An 18,744-nucleotide genomic window follows, 5' to 3' on the forward strand; every position below is an offset into this window, starting at 1 on the left:
GTAGGGAGATTATTCTGGATAGACGCCATTCCATTTACCTTCTATTCATCACAAGGCACTTGGAGGATTACGTATTGCTTCTTATTTGAGTTTACTCCAGAGCTTGGCTCAGCACATTAAACAAAATATGTGTTCAATGTGTTTTTTTTTAGTGTTTTTATTTTTATTTTTTGGTTAAAGGAATGAAAAAAACAATTACTTAAAAAGCAAATAGGTTTCACCAAAGCTTAAAAATTTATTTTTCTGGGGGCCCCTGGGTGGCTTAGTTGGTTAAGAGTCTTGACTCTTGGTTTTGGCTCAGGTCATGATCTCACAGTTTGTGGGTTTGAGAGAGAGAGAGAACCTGTGTTGGGCTTTGCCCCCACAGTGCGGGGCCTGCTTGGGATTCTGTCTCCCTCTCTCTGCCCCTTCCTTGCTTGTGCCCTCTTTCTCAATAAACAAAAGAAATATATTTTTCTGGCATCTTCGCCATGAGGAATGACAGTTTTCTATAGCTTGGTTAACCTGATAGTGTAATTTGTTCTAGTTATAATGCATAGATTAAGCTTAACAAATGTCTTGTTAGAGAATACAGAACAGAAATACTCATGCTCAGTTGTTCATTACACTGGATATAAATGAAACTAAACATCTGGCCTTTGCATATTCTAAAGTCCAGAAACACTGAACATTGTAAACGTGTAACTGATTTTAAAGTGCCTTTGGTAAAAATGGACATTTCCAGGTTTTATTTTAACAATAGAATGCTATATAGCAGATGTTCCTACTTGTTAATGGCAGACTCCTGGGGCCACAGAATCACTGTAAAAATTAAAGAACCTACCAAAGTGCCAAGCAAACTCTGTACCTTCACTTTCCAGTTTGGTAGACTCTAGCTACATGCAGCTATCGAACACCTGAATTGTGGTTAGTCTGAATGGAGATGTGCTATAGCTGTAAAGTGCACACTGGGTTTCAAAGACTTTATATGGGGGGGATAGAAGTAAAATACTCATTAATCTTTTTTCTATTGACTACATGTTGAAATGCTATTTTGGATATATTAAATATACTAAAACTAATTTCGCCTGTTTCCTATTGTGGCACTGGAAAATTTAAAACTACACACAGGGTTTATGTTATGTGGGAGACCACTACAACAGACTGAATAGTCTGCACAACACATACTAGCATTTAACAAGTATGTGATACTGTTGAGACTATGAAGTTCATTTAAAAGTTTTGAATTCAGGGGCAACTGGGTAGCTCAGTTGGTTGAGTGCCTGGCTCTTGGTTTTGGCTCAGGTCATGATCTCATGGTTCGTGGGTTTGAGCCCCAAATTGGGCTTGTGCTGGCAGTGTGGAGCCTGCTAGGAATTCTCTCTCTCTCTCTCTCTCTCTCTCTCTCCCCCCTCTTTGCTCCCGCCCCCCACCCCCAGCTTGCACACTCTCTCTCTCAAATTTTAAAAAGTTTCAAATTCATTTATGTTTATGTTCTCCAAAAGTAAATCATCAGTGAAGAATAAGACATTTTTGATATGAAAAGTTACACTCAAAATTGGCAATCACTACTTTATAGACTACAGATTCACTGACAAATTTATTACCTGTTTTTGGGTGGAATAGAGGCAGAGGGAAACTAAGATGCCAGCTAGTGAATGTGCAAAGCACTTTCGGCTGACCTCTTGGAAAGAAGCTTTATGCAAAATGTTCAAATGTAAGTAAAAAGAAGGAGAAAATGGCCTTTACCTCATGGGTTGGGTTTTGCACAGATGTGATGGGCAAAAATGCAAGTCCTAAAAGGTTATAAATTGGAAGGGGTATTTTCAGAATAGAGGGCAAAAGAGAAGACACTCTGTAGGAATAATTCCAGTAACAGTTTCCAAAAGAGAGAAGGTACAGAAAATGCTTGACTTTGAGAACCCTATTTTGCCTGTCTGAAGATGTGTATTATCGTTATGTTTATAAATTTTTTTTTAATGTTTATTTTTTTTTGAGACAGGGACAGAGCATGAGCAGAGGAGGGGCAGAGAGAGAGAGGGAAACACAGACTCCAAAGCAGGCTCCAGGCTCTGCGCTGTCAGCACAAAGCCCGATGCGGGGCTCGAACTCATGAGCTGTGAGATCATGACCTGAGCCGAAGTCAGACACCCAACCAACTGGGCTGCCCAGGTGCCCCTATTATTGTTATGTTTATATACACATTATATATAGCTTACATATTTATATATAAAATATAATAAAATTTTATTAGCTCAAATAAACTTTTTCCATCTGCAGTAAATTACATGCAATTTTCTTCTCTAATTCATCACAGATAATTTGCCATACTTTAAAACTGAAGAATATGGAAGAATTATTGTCGTTTCAGACAAAGAGATACTGAAGAGAAAAATACACCTAAAATGGTTTCTGCTAGCGTTTATTTGAGAAAATGTACACAAAAATCCCCAATCCAAACTTACAAGTAAATCTGTAGAAATCCCACACACCTCTTTCCATTAAACAAACAGAAAAATGGCTTACGACAGGGGTTTATGACAGTGGTATAACAATGCTTAAACTGTATTGTTCCTATGTATATTATATAGACTGTGTTGAATGGGCTCAAAATGGAGGAAAGCAGATAACATCCCCATTTTTAAAGCTGATTTGTTCTTGCACTAGGCTTTTATAAAATTAAGTAATTTTTACTTTTTCAATCAAATCAAAGTGTAATTATCAATGAACTTTAAACTGAAAGCACAATGTCCAAGTTGGTGTTTTTGGCATGAGTAAAAGGGAAGGACATGGAAAAAAAATCCGTTTCACAAAGTCACATTCGGGAACAAAAAGATCAGCAAAATAAAATATTCTCCTCGTCTATCTTTTTGTCATTTTATCAGAGCAAAAGGATAATCAACTGAAGAACTTTCACTGCTTCTGGAAAAGGGGGAAGGCACCAGTCAGAAATACGAGAGTTTATTAGGCTAATGGTATGGAACAGAACTTGACCTTTACATGTCTAAGAATGGATTTGACCCACAAATTCGGTTATTCTCTTCCCTACTTGGATGTATCCTTTGTTGTCTAGTATATGTAATACCACATGTAGACTTTCTCAACATCTGCTCTCGTTATGGCGAAGATTTGGCTGCCAGGTTCTCAGACGCTGTACCTATCAATTCCTACCAGCAGATGGCAATGTCGCACGAATTAATGAAAGAACCGCTCAGCCACACCAGAGGAATTCATACAGGGAGCCGGGGGGAAGGGCTTTGGGTTCACAGTAGCTGGAACATTAATAGAACAGCCTGAGATTTCAACAACATAATTCACTTCCTCTTCTACTTTTCTACTTTATCCTGGTCACCACGGCAGTGTTCTCTGTTAATTCTAACACTGCTTCTTAACTGCAAGTGCTATGCCCTAAGTCCTGTAATTCTTACCACTGTGATTAGACAAGCCCTATAACAGTAGGGGTTGAAAAAGAAATTATAGAAAGGACAAACTCCCCAAGGCACCTGGGTAGCTCAGTTGGTTGAGTGACCGGCTTCGGCTCAGGTCATGATCTCACAGCTCGTGAGTTCGAGCCCCGCATCAGGCTCTGTGCTGACAGCTCAGAGCCTGGAGCCTGCTTCGGATTCTGTGTCTCCCTCTCTCTGCCCCTAACCCACTCGCATTCTGTCTCTGTCTCTCTCAAAAATAAATAAACATTAAAAGAAAAAAAAAGGACAAACTCCCACCCACTTTCTAGGGTGGAGTGGAGACATTTTCAAGTGGTAGTATTTTTCGTAACTGTTTACAAACACAGTCATTTGTATCCATGCCTTCACTTACTTATATTAGTATTGGCCTTTAGGCACCTTATATTCCAACAGTGATTCTTGGCTTTGCTTTCACAACATGCATTTTCAAGTATTTACTCTATTCATAATCCTCCCAGGGGTGTGTGTGTGTGTGTACCTCGTATGTCTTAATTTGTTAGATAGAACACATAAGGACAGGAATTAAGTCAGTGACTGGGCATGTAAGAAGAGTTGGTAAATTTTACTTGTATTTTCCTTGGTAGAAGTTAAAAATTCAAGCAACCACGCTCCGTCAGTAGAGCATGCGACTCTTGATCTCGGGGTTGTAAGTTCAAGACCCACCCATGTTGGGTGTAGAGATTACTTGAAAAAAAAACAAAAATCTAAAAAAAAATTCAAGCAACCACATATCTGACAGGATTTGTATCTAGGATGTATAAGGAACTCTCAAAACTTAATGTAGAAAGAACAATCTAATTAGAAAATGGGCAAAAAGGATATGAATAGGTATTTCATTGAGGAAAATAGATGGCAAATAAGCACATGAAAAGATGTTCGACATCATTTGCCGTTAGGAAAATGCAAATCAAAACCATAATGAGGTATTACTACACGCACCTATTAGAATGACTACAATAAAAATAACGGTAATAGCAAATACTGGTGAAGATTTGGAGAAAATGGATTGGTCACACATTGCTGGTGGGAAGGTAAAATGGCAGTCACTCTGGAAAAAGAGTAGGATGGTTTCTTACAAAAATAAACACGTGCTTACCATATTGCCCTCTTGGGCACTTATCCCAGAGAAATAAGTATTTATGTTCACATGAAATCCTGTACATGAAAGTTCACAGCAGCTTTATTAGAAATGGCCAAAACCTGACAACAACCCCAGTGTCCTTCGGTGGGGGGATGGTTAAACAAATTGTGGTACATCCATACCGTGGAATACTACTGAGCAATAAAAAGGAGCAAGCTACTGGTAACATGCAACAACTTGGATGGATTTCAAGGAAATTATGCTGAGTTCAAAAAGCCAATCTCAGAAGGCTACATGCTATATGATTGCATTTATAAAATGTTCTTGAAATGACAAAATTAGAGATAGAGAACAGATCAGTGGTTGCCAGAAGGTGGGGCTCTGGGGTAAGGAAGGGAGGTGGCCATGGTTATAAAAGGGTAGTAGTACAAAGAATACAAGAGTTGGACTGTTCTGCATCTTGCAGTGGTGATCACACAAATCTCTACCTGACAAAACTGCATAGAACTAAACACACGTAAATACAGGAAAAAGGTTCAGGCAGTTAAGCACAAATATTTTAATTCTCTAAAACGATGTCTTCTTTAAGAGTTATCTACAGTTCAAAGCTCCTCTCTATGAGGTGTCCCATTGATCACCCTTTTAAGAGACATAAAATTATGAAAGGGTATCACCAGAAGCTACCTACACATTTCAGCTAAGGGTCAAGAGAAAGTTAAGTGTGTTTTCACACAGAAATCCAAAGAGGATGATCAATGAAACAAGTTCAACATGGTCATACATACCTTGGTGAAGGAACTAGAGTGGAAGCTCAAGCTGGTGAGCAAGTAGGAAAAGGAAAGAAAACATGGTTCAAACATAGCACATGAGGAAACCCAGTACAAATGCTGGCTTTGGCATTAGCTAGGTAACCCCTATTTTTTGTCATAGGTGACTCTAATAATAGTCCTATTGTTGCAAAACCAGTCCAAATCCTACGAAGTTAAAAAGAAGTCCCTCATTGACTTATTGGGTGTAGGTGGTAACCCATGTCCTCCCACACCAAAAGAGATCAGTTCTGGCAAGAAAGCTCCAATGTGCCTTGATGGTGCTGTCAGCAGGATGCCTTAGGCGAGGCACGTCCCAGGGATGTTCAGCTGGCTGAGATACAGGTGGGAGGACACTGGGCTTTATTACTCAATCAACTTCTTGGCCTTGAAAAAGCGACGCAGGTAGAAGACCTGCCAGGTGGCTAGTCCAATGAGGCAGAACATTGAAAAGATGCTGAAGTACAGGACCCGAGTATTTGTTGACTCTAAAAAAACAGAAATGTTACAAGTATAAATGAAGTGAGGTTCAGCAGACTAAACAGTGGCCAGGGGGAAAAGGCAATTAATTAACTCCACTCAGTCCCTAGGCCAGGCAGTAGGATTCTGGATTGTTTTTCTTAAAATTTCACTGTTCTATATAGAAATGTTAAAAATCACAAAGATTAGCACTATCGGTTTGATACACAATAAGCTGACAATACGGTTAACTGCGTATCACAGAAGAAATTTCTTTCCCCTTGAAAATCGAACCGAGCTCGTTTACCTTAAGAAGCAACAGCTCTGAAGTAAGTGATCATCCCATCAGCCCAGCCCTACCCCCATTTGGCAAAACTGAGAAAAGAGGTCTGGTGCCTTTATGAACAAACAAGAGCTGCCTCTCCCTCACCATTGGTATCTCGCATCTCCTCCTCTCGCTTCTTCATGTAAGCGAAGTCATTAACGATGGATTCTGAGAGGTCTTCTAGGCGTCGGAGCTCCACCTCTAAAGGTTTGAGTTTCTCAACCTTGGCAATCTGGAAAAGAAAGGAATTGTGAACCCACTCCTTGAAAAATCCACTCTAGTCTAGAACACAAGGCAACAGGAGTTTTTTAAAAAGTTTCACCAAGGAGCGCCTGGGTGACTCGGCTGGTTGAGCGTCTGACTTCGGCTCAGGTCAAGATGTCATGGTCTGTGAGTTCGAGCCCCACGTAGGGTTCCACGCTGTCAGTGCAGAGCCCACTTCAGATCCTCTGTTCCCCCTCTCTGCCCCTCCCCTGCTCACTCTCTCTCAAAAATAAGCGAACATTAATAAAATGGGTTCTGAATTTCCTTTAAACAAATAAACAAACAAAAAGTTTCACCAAACTGGGGGTGCCTGGCTGGCTCACTCAGTCAGTGGAGCATGTGACTCTCGATCTTGAGGTTGTGGGTTTGGACCCCACATTGGGTGTAGAGATTTTAAAAATAAAATCTTCAAAAACAAAAACTTAAAATCCCTTCTGTTATCACTGTAACATATTTCACTTTTTAAAGTTTGTTTATTTTTGAGAGAGAGAGAGAGAAGAGAGCACCTGCACAAGTCGGGGAGGGGTACAAGATGGAAGAGAGAATCCCAGGCAGGCTCTGTACCATCAGTGCAGAACCCGATGCGGGGCACAAACCCACAAACTGTGAGATCATGACCTGAGCCAAAACCAAGAGTCAGATGCTTAACTGACTAAGCCACCCAGGTGCCCCTAACATATTTTAAAATCTTTTGCCCTTCCCCACGAACTGTTTATGTGTTTCCATTTCAGACTTTTCTTTATACTTTAATTTTGATTAAAACCTCCTTAGAAGTTCTATCATATGGTAGGCTATCAAGTAAAATATATCATTTTCCTGAGATTCCTGATTTTAATCAATCATTTTACTTTACCCTTCCACTCATGTCCAAGAAACAGTATTATCAGCATAATAAGTGGGAGAGTCATGATATTAGACGTGATTTAATTTAAAAGACAACCATCCAAATTCCCAATAGGGAATGCACAGGAATGAGAGTATGTGTAACTATAACATTAAGATAATAACTCAAACTACAAAATTAGAGAATTCTGGTTTGCTCATTTAAATCCCAAAAGAGCTTTAAGGTTTATATCAGAGCTCCAGAGCCCAGATGACTCCTGGATCTGCTACAAAAAAAATTACACTGCATCTTTGGTTTTTAGAATTACACAGCCAGTTATCAAAAGAAATCTCCAAGGACTTCCTTGTATGCTAAGGAATGAAGGATGTGAGAAATGAATTGTTTTCCTTTCTCAACCTAGACCACTGTGAAACCTCCAAGAGCATCTAGTAACTAAAGGCAGATACGATAAAAGAAAGGATTTCATTATTTGTTTTTGCCTATCAACCTTAGATTATGAATTGCTTTAAAATGGGGATACATCACCAGAGCTTTCCAGATCTTAAAACTCACATACCAGGCTGTACTTAAAATTTTCCTACGTAGAGAATTCTTCAAAATTTCTTTTCCTTGGGGCACCTGAGTGGCTCAGTCGGTTGGTTAAGTGTCTGATTCTCGATTTAAAATTTTTTTTTAATGTTTATTTATTTTTGACAGAGAGAGAGAGAGAGACAGCATGAGCAGGGGAGGGGCAGAGAGAGAGGGAGACACGGAATCCAAAGCAGGCTCCAGGCTCCGAGCTGTCAGCACAGAGCCCGACGCGGGGCTCGAACTTGCAGACCGTGAGATCATGACCTGAGCCAAAGTCGGATGCTCAACCGACAGAGCCACCCAGGTGCCCCTGATTCTCAATTTAGGCTCAGGTCGTGATCTCACAGTCTGTGAGCCCCATGTCGAGCTCTGTGCTGACGGTGCAGCGCCTGCTTCGGATTACCGCTCTCCACCCGCCTCTCTCTTACCCTTCCCCGCTTGCGTGTGTGCTCTCTCTACACAAACTTTAAATAAATAAATATTCTTTTCCTATATCTGCTTCTTTACTCTCTATCTACCATATGTTCTCTCTACAACTCCCTACTTTTTCTTCTCTTTTGTCCAATTCACCTTCTTTGTTCTTTTCCTGTTAACGTTAACAGCAATTAACATAGGATGAACAGGAAGAGTTTAAGGGTGTTCTTATGTTCTCTGCTCATCTAGATTCCTCACTGAATATTTTTAAAAATAAAACTAGAAGAGGGGAAGGGCGGGTGATGGGTACTGAAGAGGGCATCTTTTGGGATGAGCACTGGGTGTTGTATGGAAACCAATCTGACAATAAATTTCATATATGAAATAAATAAAAATTAAAAAATAAAACTAGAAACTGTTAAGATAGGGATATAAAAATTAGATTTATATTTAAAGTACATAAAATGCAATGAATTTGTAATGATGCACCTGTTTTCTTTCACTGGATTTATGTTTTCTTACATTTGTAAAATGTTGGTTAGTGTGACTGACAGCTACAAAACAGAATAACGCTAACTGACTACAACATTTAACTAAAGGTCAGTTAATGTATTCAGCAAACTCTCCTAGCTGAATGCCCAAATGCCAAGTTTTGCCATTAATCTAGAATATGTATCAGTTGATTGATCTCATATAGAGCCACAGAGCAAAGGAACTGAACTCCCCAGGAAAAAGATACCAGTACAAGAGACATATCATAAGCTGAACTTCAGTCTGTTTACCTCCTGGTCTATACTTTCGCCTCCAAAGCTTCCTGAATGAGACAGAATAAAAGCAATGGCATGAAACTGCTTTAGCGATAAATGATATAAGGCTCTCTAAATGGAAACTTGCGAAAAGGAACTGGAAGTGAAACTATGGCTGTGCCTCTGCCAGCTGAAAGTATTATTTTAAAAAATTATTTGGAAGACAACTTCTAACCCTCCCTACCTTTTTTATTAAATGACAATAGGCCAAAAGCCTAAAACCTGAAAGACTATGATGGAATTAAAATACATTTGGTACTGAGGATGGCCTTTGTGCACTGTAGACCAAAAATCCTGCTCCCGATTCATTTCTGGTGTTCTGTTTACTTTTCAGTTGTATAAGCAATACATAAACATGTTCTCCTGCTAAAAATTTCAACCATTCAGAAGCAAAGGGAACAAAAACAAAAGGCCCACCTTCACAGCTAGCTCCCCAATTCCCACATCCACACATTCCTTCTCAGAGGTAACCATGGTTGTGGACTTGGTGTATATCTATCTAGACCTTGTTAGAAGATAACACACTATGCTTTTGCACGCATATAAGTGTACACACAAACATGTAATTAAAAACATAAATGGGATCATACTGTATACGTTGCTCTATGGCTTGCTTTTTCTCATTTAGTAAGATCTTTCCAAAAACTTCAGTGCTTATATATCGGACAAAGGGCTAGTATCCAAAATCTATAAAGAGCTCACCAAACTCCACACCCAAAAAACAAATAATCCAGTGAAGAAAGGGGCAGAAACCACGAATAGACACTTCTCTAAAGAAGACGTCCAGAAGGCCAACAGGCACATGAAAAGATGCTCAACATCACTCCTCATCAGGGAAATACAAATCAAAACCACACTCCGGTATCACCTCACGCCAGTCAGAGTGGCCAAAATGAACAAATCAGGAGACTATAGATGCTGGAGAGGATGTGGAGAAACGGGAACCCTCTTGCACTGTTGGTGGGAATGCAAACTGGTACAGCCGCTCTGGAAAACAGTGTGGAGGTTCCTCAAAAAATTAAAAATAGACCTACCCTATGACCCAGCAATAGCACTGCTAGGAATTTACCCAAGGGATACAGGAGTGCTGATGCAGAGGGGCACTTGTACCCCAATGTTTATAGCAGCACTCTCAACAATAGCCAAATTGTGGAAAAAGCCTAAATGTCCATCAACTGATGAATGGATAAAGTAATTGTGGTTTATATACACAATGGAGTACTACATGGCAATGAGAAAGAACGAAATATGGCCCTTTGTAGCAACGTGGATGGAACTGGAGAGTGTGATGCTAAGTGAAATAAGCCATACAGAGAAAGACAGATACCGTATGTTTTCACTCTTATGTGGATCCTGAGAAACTTAACAGAAACCCATGGGGGAGGGGAAGGAAAAAAAAAAAAAAGAGGTTAGAGTAGGAGAGAGCCAAAACATAAGAGACCCTTAAGAACTGAGAACAAACTGAGGGTTGATGGGGGGTGGGAGGGCGGGGAGGGTAGGTGATGGGCATTGAAGAAGGCGTCTTTTGGGATGAGCACTGGGTGTTGTATGGAAACCAATTTGACAATAAATTTCATACATTAAAATAAACAAATAAATGAATAAATAAGTCCAAAAACAAAACAACAAAAAACTTCAGCGCTTATAGATTCACCTCATTCTTCCTAACTGCTGCACACTATTCCATACTGCATACAGGCCACTGTTTACTTACTCCTTCAATTCCCCAACTCCTCTTCTAGTATAGGTCCTACTCCAGACTCTTTAGCTCTATTCATAACCAAACAGCCCAACTCCCATTTTCTAAGTTGATATTTCCTCAATGAAATCCCTACTCAACCCTGTCCTTACTTTGGTAAATTAGTTTTGACCTTCTATGAGTAGGATGAAGGTCTCTTTTCCTAAAACACACCCCTGCCTAATAAATACCTTTATTCTTTTTTTTTTTTTAATACCTTTATTCTTGATACCAATTCTTGATACTTTTAAATCTAGGAAACTTAAAGAATTGCCAAGATATTAAAACAATGTTGAAAACTAATTTGCTATTCCAACCATCTAACACATCATGGATACTCAATGGTAAATAACAATATGAATGGATATATATTTACATTTAATCTAAACTTAGAGATTAAAAAAATGTAAAAAGCTGTTAAAAAAAAAAAAAAAAACACAGAACATTTTAAGACCCTAACAACAATGCTTACTATGCACAAGGTACCAAAATAAATGATGATCTCTGTTCCTAAGAAGCTCACGGTCTGGTAGAGAGGCTCATATAAAAAGCTATAACCATAATATAAGGCATTATGTATTAACTTTTACAACAAAAGTACACATTAAAAGTGTAAAGAGGAAAAAAAAGGGTGTGCCTGGGTTCAGGTCATGATCTCATGGTTTGTGAGATCGAGACCCACGTCAGGCTCTGCACTGACAGTGCAGAGCCTGCTTGGGATTCTCTCTCCCTCTGTCCCTGTCTCTTTCCCAGTCACACTCTCTCAAAATAAAAATAAATCTAAAAAACTTAAAAAAAAAAGTGGAAAGGAAAGAAGGTAGCACACGATTAATCATAGTTGGAAGGATAAAGGAAAGGTTAACAGGAAACAAGTGAACCGAGTCTCATGAATTCTGCAGGATTCTGAAAGAGATGAGATAGAAAGGCATTCAAGGTTACAGGGAAGTTGCACACCAAAACTTGGAGGGAGGAAACTGCAAGCCATGTTTAGGAGACCATGAGTTGTCTAGTCACAGGTAGTCTGATGTGTATGTGTGTGTGCGCTCACACGTCAACACACATACGTGCCTGGGGGAGGGTGGTGGCTAACAGCAAACATAAAGTTCAAAAGTCAGGCTGGAGTTAAACTGAGGAAGAGGATGAAGAAGGCTGTATAATGAATCAGACCTACTGGTATATATCTAGAATGTGTACATATCTTATACCTTGTAATCTTGCTTAATCCTCCTAACCCTGTATGAGATAACCCTGTATTAGAGATATTATTATATCTAAATTCTTCAGATGAGGAAATTAAGGTTCAGAGTGTTAAATAACTCACCCAAGTTCTCAGAGCTTGGTGGAGCTGAGATTGGAATCCAAGTGTGAGTTTATATTTTTACTCTGTAGGTACTAAAAATCTGATGAAGGAAACTAGCAGACTACACTAAGTTTTTTCTGGATCAAAGGTGAAGTGATCAAGCTATATTAGGCCTCAAGGATCTGGGTAAGTTGTCCAGTTTATCAGCCAAACTTCCTTGGTTTCATACTGATATTATTCTCAGTTTTAGAGACTAAGAGAGTAAAATTTTTAAGCAAATTATCACTATTCTCAGGAAGACCTTCTTTGCTTGCCTAGGATGAAATATTCAATGAGTATTATCATGACTTTTCTCATAGTTGGCACAAAAAGCTAATAAGAAAACCTCTATCAAAATCCCCAGACTGTTGTTCTGCTCTTTTAAACGTCTGATTTGGGGAGCCTGGGGGGCTCAGTCGGTTAAGCGTCCGACTTCAGCCCAGGTCATGATCTCAAGGTTTGTGAGTTCAAGCCCCGCATCAGGCTCTGTGCTGACAGCTCGGAGCCTGGAGCCTGCTTCGGATTCTGTCTCCCTCTCTCCCTGCCCCTCCCTAGCTCATGCTCTCTCTCTCTGTCAAAAATAAATAAACTTAAATAAAATAAAAGTCTGATTTAAGGTTCAAAGTATTTACAAGAATGTGAAATTATAGCAGCACCTGGGTGGCTCAGTCAGTTACGCGTCTGACTTTGGTTCAGGTCATGATGTCAGAGTTCTTGAGTTTGAGCTCTGCATCGAGTTCTGTGGTGACAGCTCTGAGCCTGGAGCCTACTTCGGATTGTCTCCCCATCTCTGTCTGCCCCTCCCCCGCTCGTGCTGTGTGTGCGTGTGTGTGGGGGGGTGTCTCTCTCTCAAAAATAAATATTAAATTTTTTTTTAAAAAGAAGAATGTGAAATTATACATGTTTCATGATGGCAGGTCACTATCCTAGTCTACTTCTCTCTTCCTAGGCTGAAAGGATGATGTGTATTTTGTCAACAGCTAGATAAAGGCAAAGCCTATTTGACAATATTGTGTACCATACATTCTCCACTAGAGGGAAGCATTCCCCTTGTAGGCTGCATTTAGCCATTAAATAATCAAAGAGCCACCACAGACAGACGGACCTCATTTTACAAATCAAGAAACTGAAGATTCCATGGTTACTCAGTCTTTTAGATGGAAAACCAAGTCTAACAGAACCATGGTCTCTTGACTCCCTACCCAAGATCACCGAAGCATTTATTCAGCATCAAAATTGCAAAGTTCTGGGGCCCTGAGTGGCTCAGTCGGTCGAGTGTCCGACTTCAGCTCAGGTCATGATCTCATGGTTCATGGGTTTGAGCCCCACGTTGGGCTCTGTGCTGACAGCTTGGAGCCTGGGACCTGCTTCAGATTCTGTGTCTCCCTCTCTCTCTGCACCTCCCCCACTCACACTCTTTCTCCTTCTCAAAAATAAACATTAAAAAATTAGAAAAAAAAAAAAAAAGACGCAAAGCTCTGCTGTAAACTGCAAGCAAAACCGTATTTTTGACTTCCAAAAGCACATTCATTCAGTGTATCCAAATCCTACCTATGTTTTAAGCCCTAACCACGAAGCTTCCTTTTAACCATTTCTGTCCACACCAATTCCTTCTTTCCTAAAATCCTATAGCACTTAGACTGTGCCACATAATTAACTCAATCATACACTGTCATATTCATAGTTTTGATTTTTATCCTTCTAAAAACTTTTTTAAAGGTTTTATTTATTTTTGAGGAAGACAGAGACAGCGGTGAGCAGGGAAAGGGGAGAGAGAAAAGTGTGAGAGAAATAGAGAATCCCAAGCAGGCTCCATGCTGCCAGCACAGAGCCCAATGTGGGCCTCGAACCCACAAAACTGTGAGACATGACCTGAGCTGAAACCAAGAGTCAGACACTTAATAAGACGGCAGCACCACCCAGGCACCTCTCTTTCCCCACACTACTTTGGCCCTTGAACTCAAGGAAATGAATACAATGTATACTCTGCATAGCACGTCCATTCCACGCCTTCTTCAGAGAAGCCAACTTTCTCATAGCAGAAAATAAGTGCGGTTGGTCCCCTGAAGCAAGGGCTTCCTCTAAGGAACATTCTACATCTACTTCCACCCTCTGCCCAGGAGAAGGTCCTCCCTACCACACTTTCACTCTCCTCTGTAGTGGTAGGTAATGCTTGGAAAACTACAAGTTATAAAGCCTTTCCCTGCATACATACACTTTCCAAAACGGCTGAAATTATCCTTCTTAGGCCATATCCAAATCTTCCCCTCCTCTAATGAGGATGTGAATCTAGAGTTGCGAGTTACATGTAATTGCCCCAAGAAAAGGTGTTAACTCTGAGAAACTGCTTCTTAAAACAGACATGTGAAACAAACCCGCCTCCAGAGAATCCCTGGATTGTTTTCCTGGTGGAGCACGGAGAGTCAAGAGAAGCATGGTGTGGTAAGCCAAATTCAGTCAAACTGCAGTTACCTCCACAACCCCCCAAATTTTAGAAGCAGAGCAGTAACAGTGGAGACCATCTAATCGAGCACAATTAAGATAAAGAAGGCCGACCTATAACCAAGAACAAGTCTACTTGTGTAGGGAGGTATGTGAATCACAGGCCTCTTCACAGAAGCTCAAAAGGTCAACAATGGGCCAAAATAAGGCCAGATAATACTGCCAATCTTAGGGCTAAGCGAAATTTAGCATGATCCTATTTACTCTGTCATATTCAATTTCCAGAAAGGGCAGGAGAAGGGAGCCAAAATCTGCTGAACTGACCAACTATGTGTCACGTTCCTTACCCATGTTATTTCATTTAACTTATGTCAGAAAGGGATTTTGGATCCAGTATGCAGAACCAGAGTTCCTCCTTCCCGAGGGCATTCAGAAAAGTAGAACTTTTGAAAAGTCTTCAGCTGTTGCTCCAACAAGGGCAATTGTGTTTCTGGTGTACATGTTGATAGCAAATGACATACTAATAGAACCCACATGCAAAACAGGATTTTAGTTGTACTGAAAATGCTGATATCCACATCAAGATAGGACATACACACGCCTCCCTGGCTCAATCATTCGCGCATGCGACTCTTAACCTCCGGGTCATGAGTTCAAGCCCCATGTTGCATCTGGGGCCCCATTTAAAAAAAAAAGAAAGAAAGAAAGAAGGGACATACACAGCCCCAGAGTTAGAGGATATGTCACATAGCTCCTTCTTTATGAGACAGTGATTGCCGTCATTTCCACAACTGCAGGATTAGACAATTAAGTCCTCATAAACAGCTGCTCTAGTTCACAGACCACAAACTCAAAAAAAAAAAAAAAAATTGGCTCGGGGTGCCTGGGTGGCTCAGTCAGTTGAACATCAGACTTTGGCTCAGGTCAGAATCTCATACAGTTCATGAGTTCAAGCCCCTTTATTCAGGCTCTCTGCTGTCAGCACAGAGCCCCTTTGGGATCCATTGTCTCCCCGCCCTGCCACCTCCCCCGCCCATCGTCCCCTGCTCATGCTCTCTCTCAAAAATAAACACTAAAAAAAAAAAAACAAAACAAAAAACGGCTCGATTCACATACTGACTCTAAAAAGATGCCCCCTTCATGGGCAAAAGACACTGTGGTGAGAGGCCCTTAAAATTCAACAGAGGGAATCAAAAGTGCTTTATTTTTGAGGAGATAGCATTCCGAACTCTTTAAAGAATTCAAAGTTCAAGACTCTATGCTTCTTTACAATAGGACAACCATTCTAGCTTCCAAATAGCATCACCTTACATTTCTATTATTGACACAGCAATTCCACATGCGCTAATTAAGTAAATCCTCTGTACCAATTTAGTAGGTATTGTGGTACTCTGCCCAGCTATCGAACCACTGACTACTATTGAACTTTACAAAACCACGAGGGACTTCAGAGTCATGAAGCCCACAGCTGCGAGGGAAAGATGTTCTGCATGTGAAAAAAAATTAAAGAAATGTGCCACTTCCCCAAAGCTAAACACTTATGCCAACAGGCCCAAATCCTCTGGAGATAAAAGCTCTCCATTACCTCAAGGGCCTGAAATTAAATGCCTCAAAACCTCTACATATGCTCAATGCTCTCTGGTAATTAACCAGAGAACAAGTGCTTCTATTATTCATGTTCTTGTCACAGGCATTTGCCGAGAGACAAGTAACAGCTATTTCTAAGCAAGATTCAAGGGAACCTAGCCATTAACTGAGAAAAGGGCTAGTCTTTGGCCTGTGTCATAACCACTTCTCCTCCTCTCAGTTTGGTTTGTTTTTTTTGGTGGTGGGGGGGTGGTAAGATCGCCGAAGAAAGTAGTAATAAGAGTTACTTGGTTAAGAAACAGAATTTAGAGCTGCGTTGTAACCATGTGCGTAATGAAATGCTTAGGACATGCCAGGCTTCCAAAGCAGGAAGCAGGCAAAGGAAGTGCTGTGGTTTCCTTTCGGGTAGGGATTCCCCTCTTGGGTTAAGCAAAAGGTCAGGAAAGATAAAGGCCCTTCCCCAATGTCAACAAAGTCCAAGGATGGTTGAAATTCCAGGAGGAATAGGAGTTCCAAAATGTCCTGTTACAGTGATATCCACATCATTTTATATATATGTAAACTCACAAATAATAGTCTCTGTTTTAGAGGGGGAAATGATGTCTAACGTCTCCAAATGCCCTATTATTTAATGTATACCACTTAATGACAGCCATCATATTAGGAGGAAAAGTTACAACAGGTCAAATTGTACACAGTAGGAACTTAAAGGAACCTGGCTGAGAGAACGGTCTGAAGTTGAGGATAGTGAGGCAGTAATCAAAACCTGAAAATCATTTTACCTGTTCTTCCACCTCATAATAACTGCAACAGCATTTTTCTCTTTTATACCTTATAACACCATTTTAACACACAGTATCATATTTAAACATAATTAAGATTCTTCTGAACCCTCAAAGTTTAAAAGGATTTTTTCAACTTACTCTTCAGTTCACCAAATAAAGAGGCTCTCTCTTGCTTTATTTCTTTTAACTAAACTAGGTTAGGGGTGCCTGGGTGGCTCAAGTCGGTTGAGCGTCCGACTTTGGCTCAGGTCATGATCTCACAGTCTGTGAGTTTGAGCCCCGCGTTGGGCTCTGTGCTGACAGCTTGGAGCCTGGAGCCTGCTTGGGATTGTGTGTCTCCCTCCCTCACTGCCCCTCCCCCGCTCAAGCTCCATCTCTTAAAAATGAATAAATGTTTAAAAAAAACAACAACTTCATGGGGCGCCTGGGTGGCTCAGTCAGTTGAGCGAGTTGAGCGTCCGACTTCAGCTCAGGTCATGATCTCGTAGTCTGTGAGTTCGAGCCCCGAGTCAGGGTCTGTGCTGACAGCTCAGAGCCTGAAGCCTGTTTCAGATTCTGTGTCTCCTTCTCTCTCTGACCACCCCCCATTCATGCTCTGTCTCTGTCTCAAAAATAAATAAACGTTAAAAAAACAAACAAACAACAACAACTTTAAACTAGTTTAGACATGGTAACAAGCAAATTAATGTCTCTACTGGGAACGGTCTTCCATTCACCACTGCATCACTGCTCCCGTTTATCACCTACACATAACTCAGCCTGGTTTTGTTCGATTGGACATCTGAACTAGGAAAAAGAGGAAAAACCTGCTGCAGCTGTTGTACTACTCCTTCCTGTTGCAGAGCCAGCCAGTCACTTCCAACCTGATTCCATTCCAGGATATTTTGCTTCCAGGTCCTGGCCAAAGGCAGAGCAACTTCTCTAGTTCCATCAGTCCTAGAATATTCTCTTAAATACACTTTTCTTTGTTAATATTGAGTCTACAGTCTTTAAAACCAATTTATTTCCTGTACCCCACCTCTTCTTCATGCCCTCAGTAAAAAGACTCTGATTTGGGTAAAAATACTCTTAACTTTCTATAAAAGCCAATCCTCCACTCTTATATAGTCCTTGAGGTTTTTAAAAGGTGCTCTTCACTTAAAGAACCATTCTGTGCCATCATAATAGATGAAAAAGCTCAGTTCCCTTACCTTTATTCTATGCACACCCCCACCTCCATACCACCCAAATAAATGCCAGTTTTTATTCCCTATAATACTACCTGTCAGCAAAAATATTTATTCGTTATCAAGCTCTCCAGTCTATTGCAGTTTTTCCTTCCATCGTGCTCCTTTTCATAAAAGACTGAAATTGTGTTATTAACTATAAGCTACTTTTGATTATGGTGTTTCTCAAAGTCAGCACAGTTGTTCATGTCTAAACAGTACTGAATCCATGTCCTAGATATATATATATATATACACACACACACACACACACACACACACACATACACACATATACACATACATAGAGCTGTCCATCTGGAGTAAAATCCTCAGGAATTAAAAACACATTGCTTTTCTTAATCTTGAACATATAAATGAAGTCTGTAATTTTAATAATTACAAATATAGGGGCGCCTGGGTGGTTCAATTGGTTAAGCATCCTGCTCACGTTGGGCCCTGTGCTGACGGCACGGAGTCAGCTTGGGATTCTCTCTCTCCCCCTCCTCTGCTCGCTCTCTCCCAAAATAAAAAATAAATGACAGGGGCACGGTTGGTTAGGTATCTAGCTCTTGGTTTTGGCTCAGGTCATGATCTCACAGGTTTGTGAGTCTGAGCTCCGTGTCAGGGTCT

General features: G+C 40.5%; 1 protein-coding gene across 1 annotated transcript in view; it reads right to left on the reverse strand.

Annotated features, from left to right (window-relative positions):
- Positions 1-2,385: 2,385 nt before the first annotated feature.
- Positions 2,386-18,744, reverse strand: part of TMED10 (transmembrane p24 trafficking protein 10) — a 41,289-nt gene continuing 24,930 nt past the window's right edge. Inside the window, exons 4-5 of the mRNA XM_027066183.2 lie at positions 6,223-6,349; positions 2,386-5,821 (exon numbers count right to left, since the gene is read on the reverse strand). Coding sequence (XP_026921984.1) covers positions 5,700-5,821; positions 6,223-6,349 — 249 coding nt within the window. The 3' untranslated portion in view covers positions 2,386-5,699. The remainder of the gene's footprint in view (positions 5,822-6,222; positions 6,350-18,744) is intronic.

This window comes from Acinonyx jubatus, chromosome B3, assembly GCF_027475565.1.
Source record: "Acinonyx jubatus isolate Ajub_Pintada_27869175 chromosome B3, VMU_Ajub_asm_v1.0, whole genome shotgun sequence".
Lineage (NCBI taxonomy): Eukaryota > Metazoa > Chordata > Mammalia > Carnivora > Felidae > Acinonyx > Acinonyx jubatus.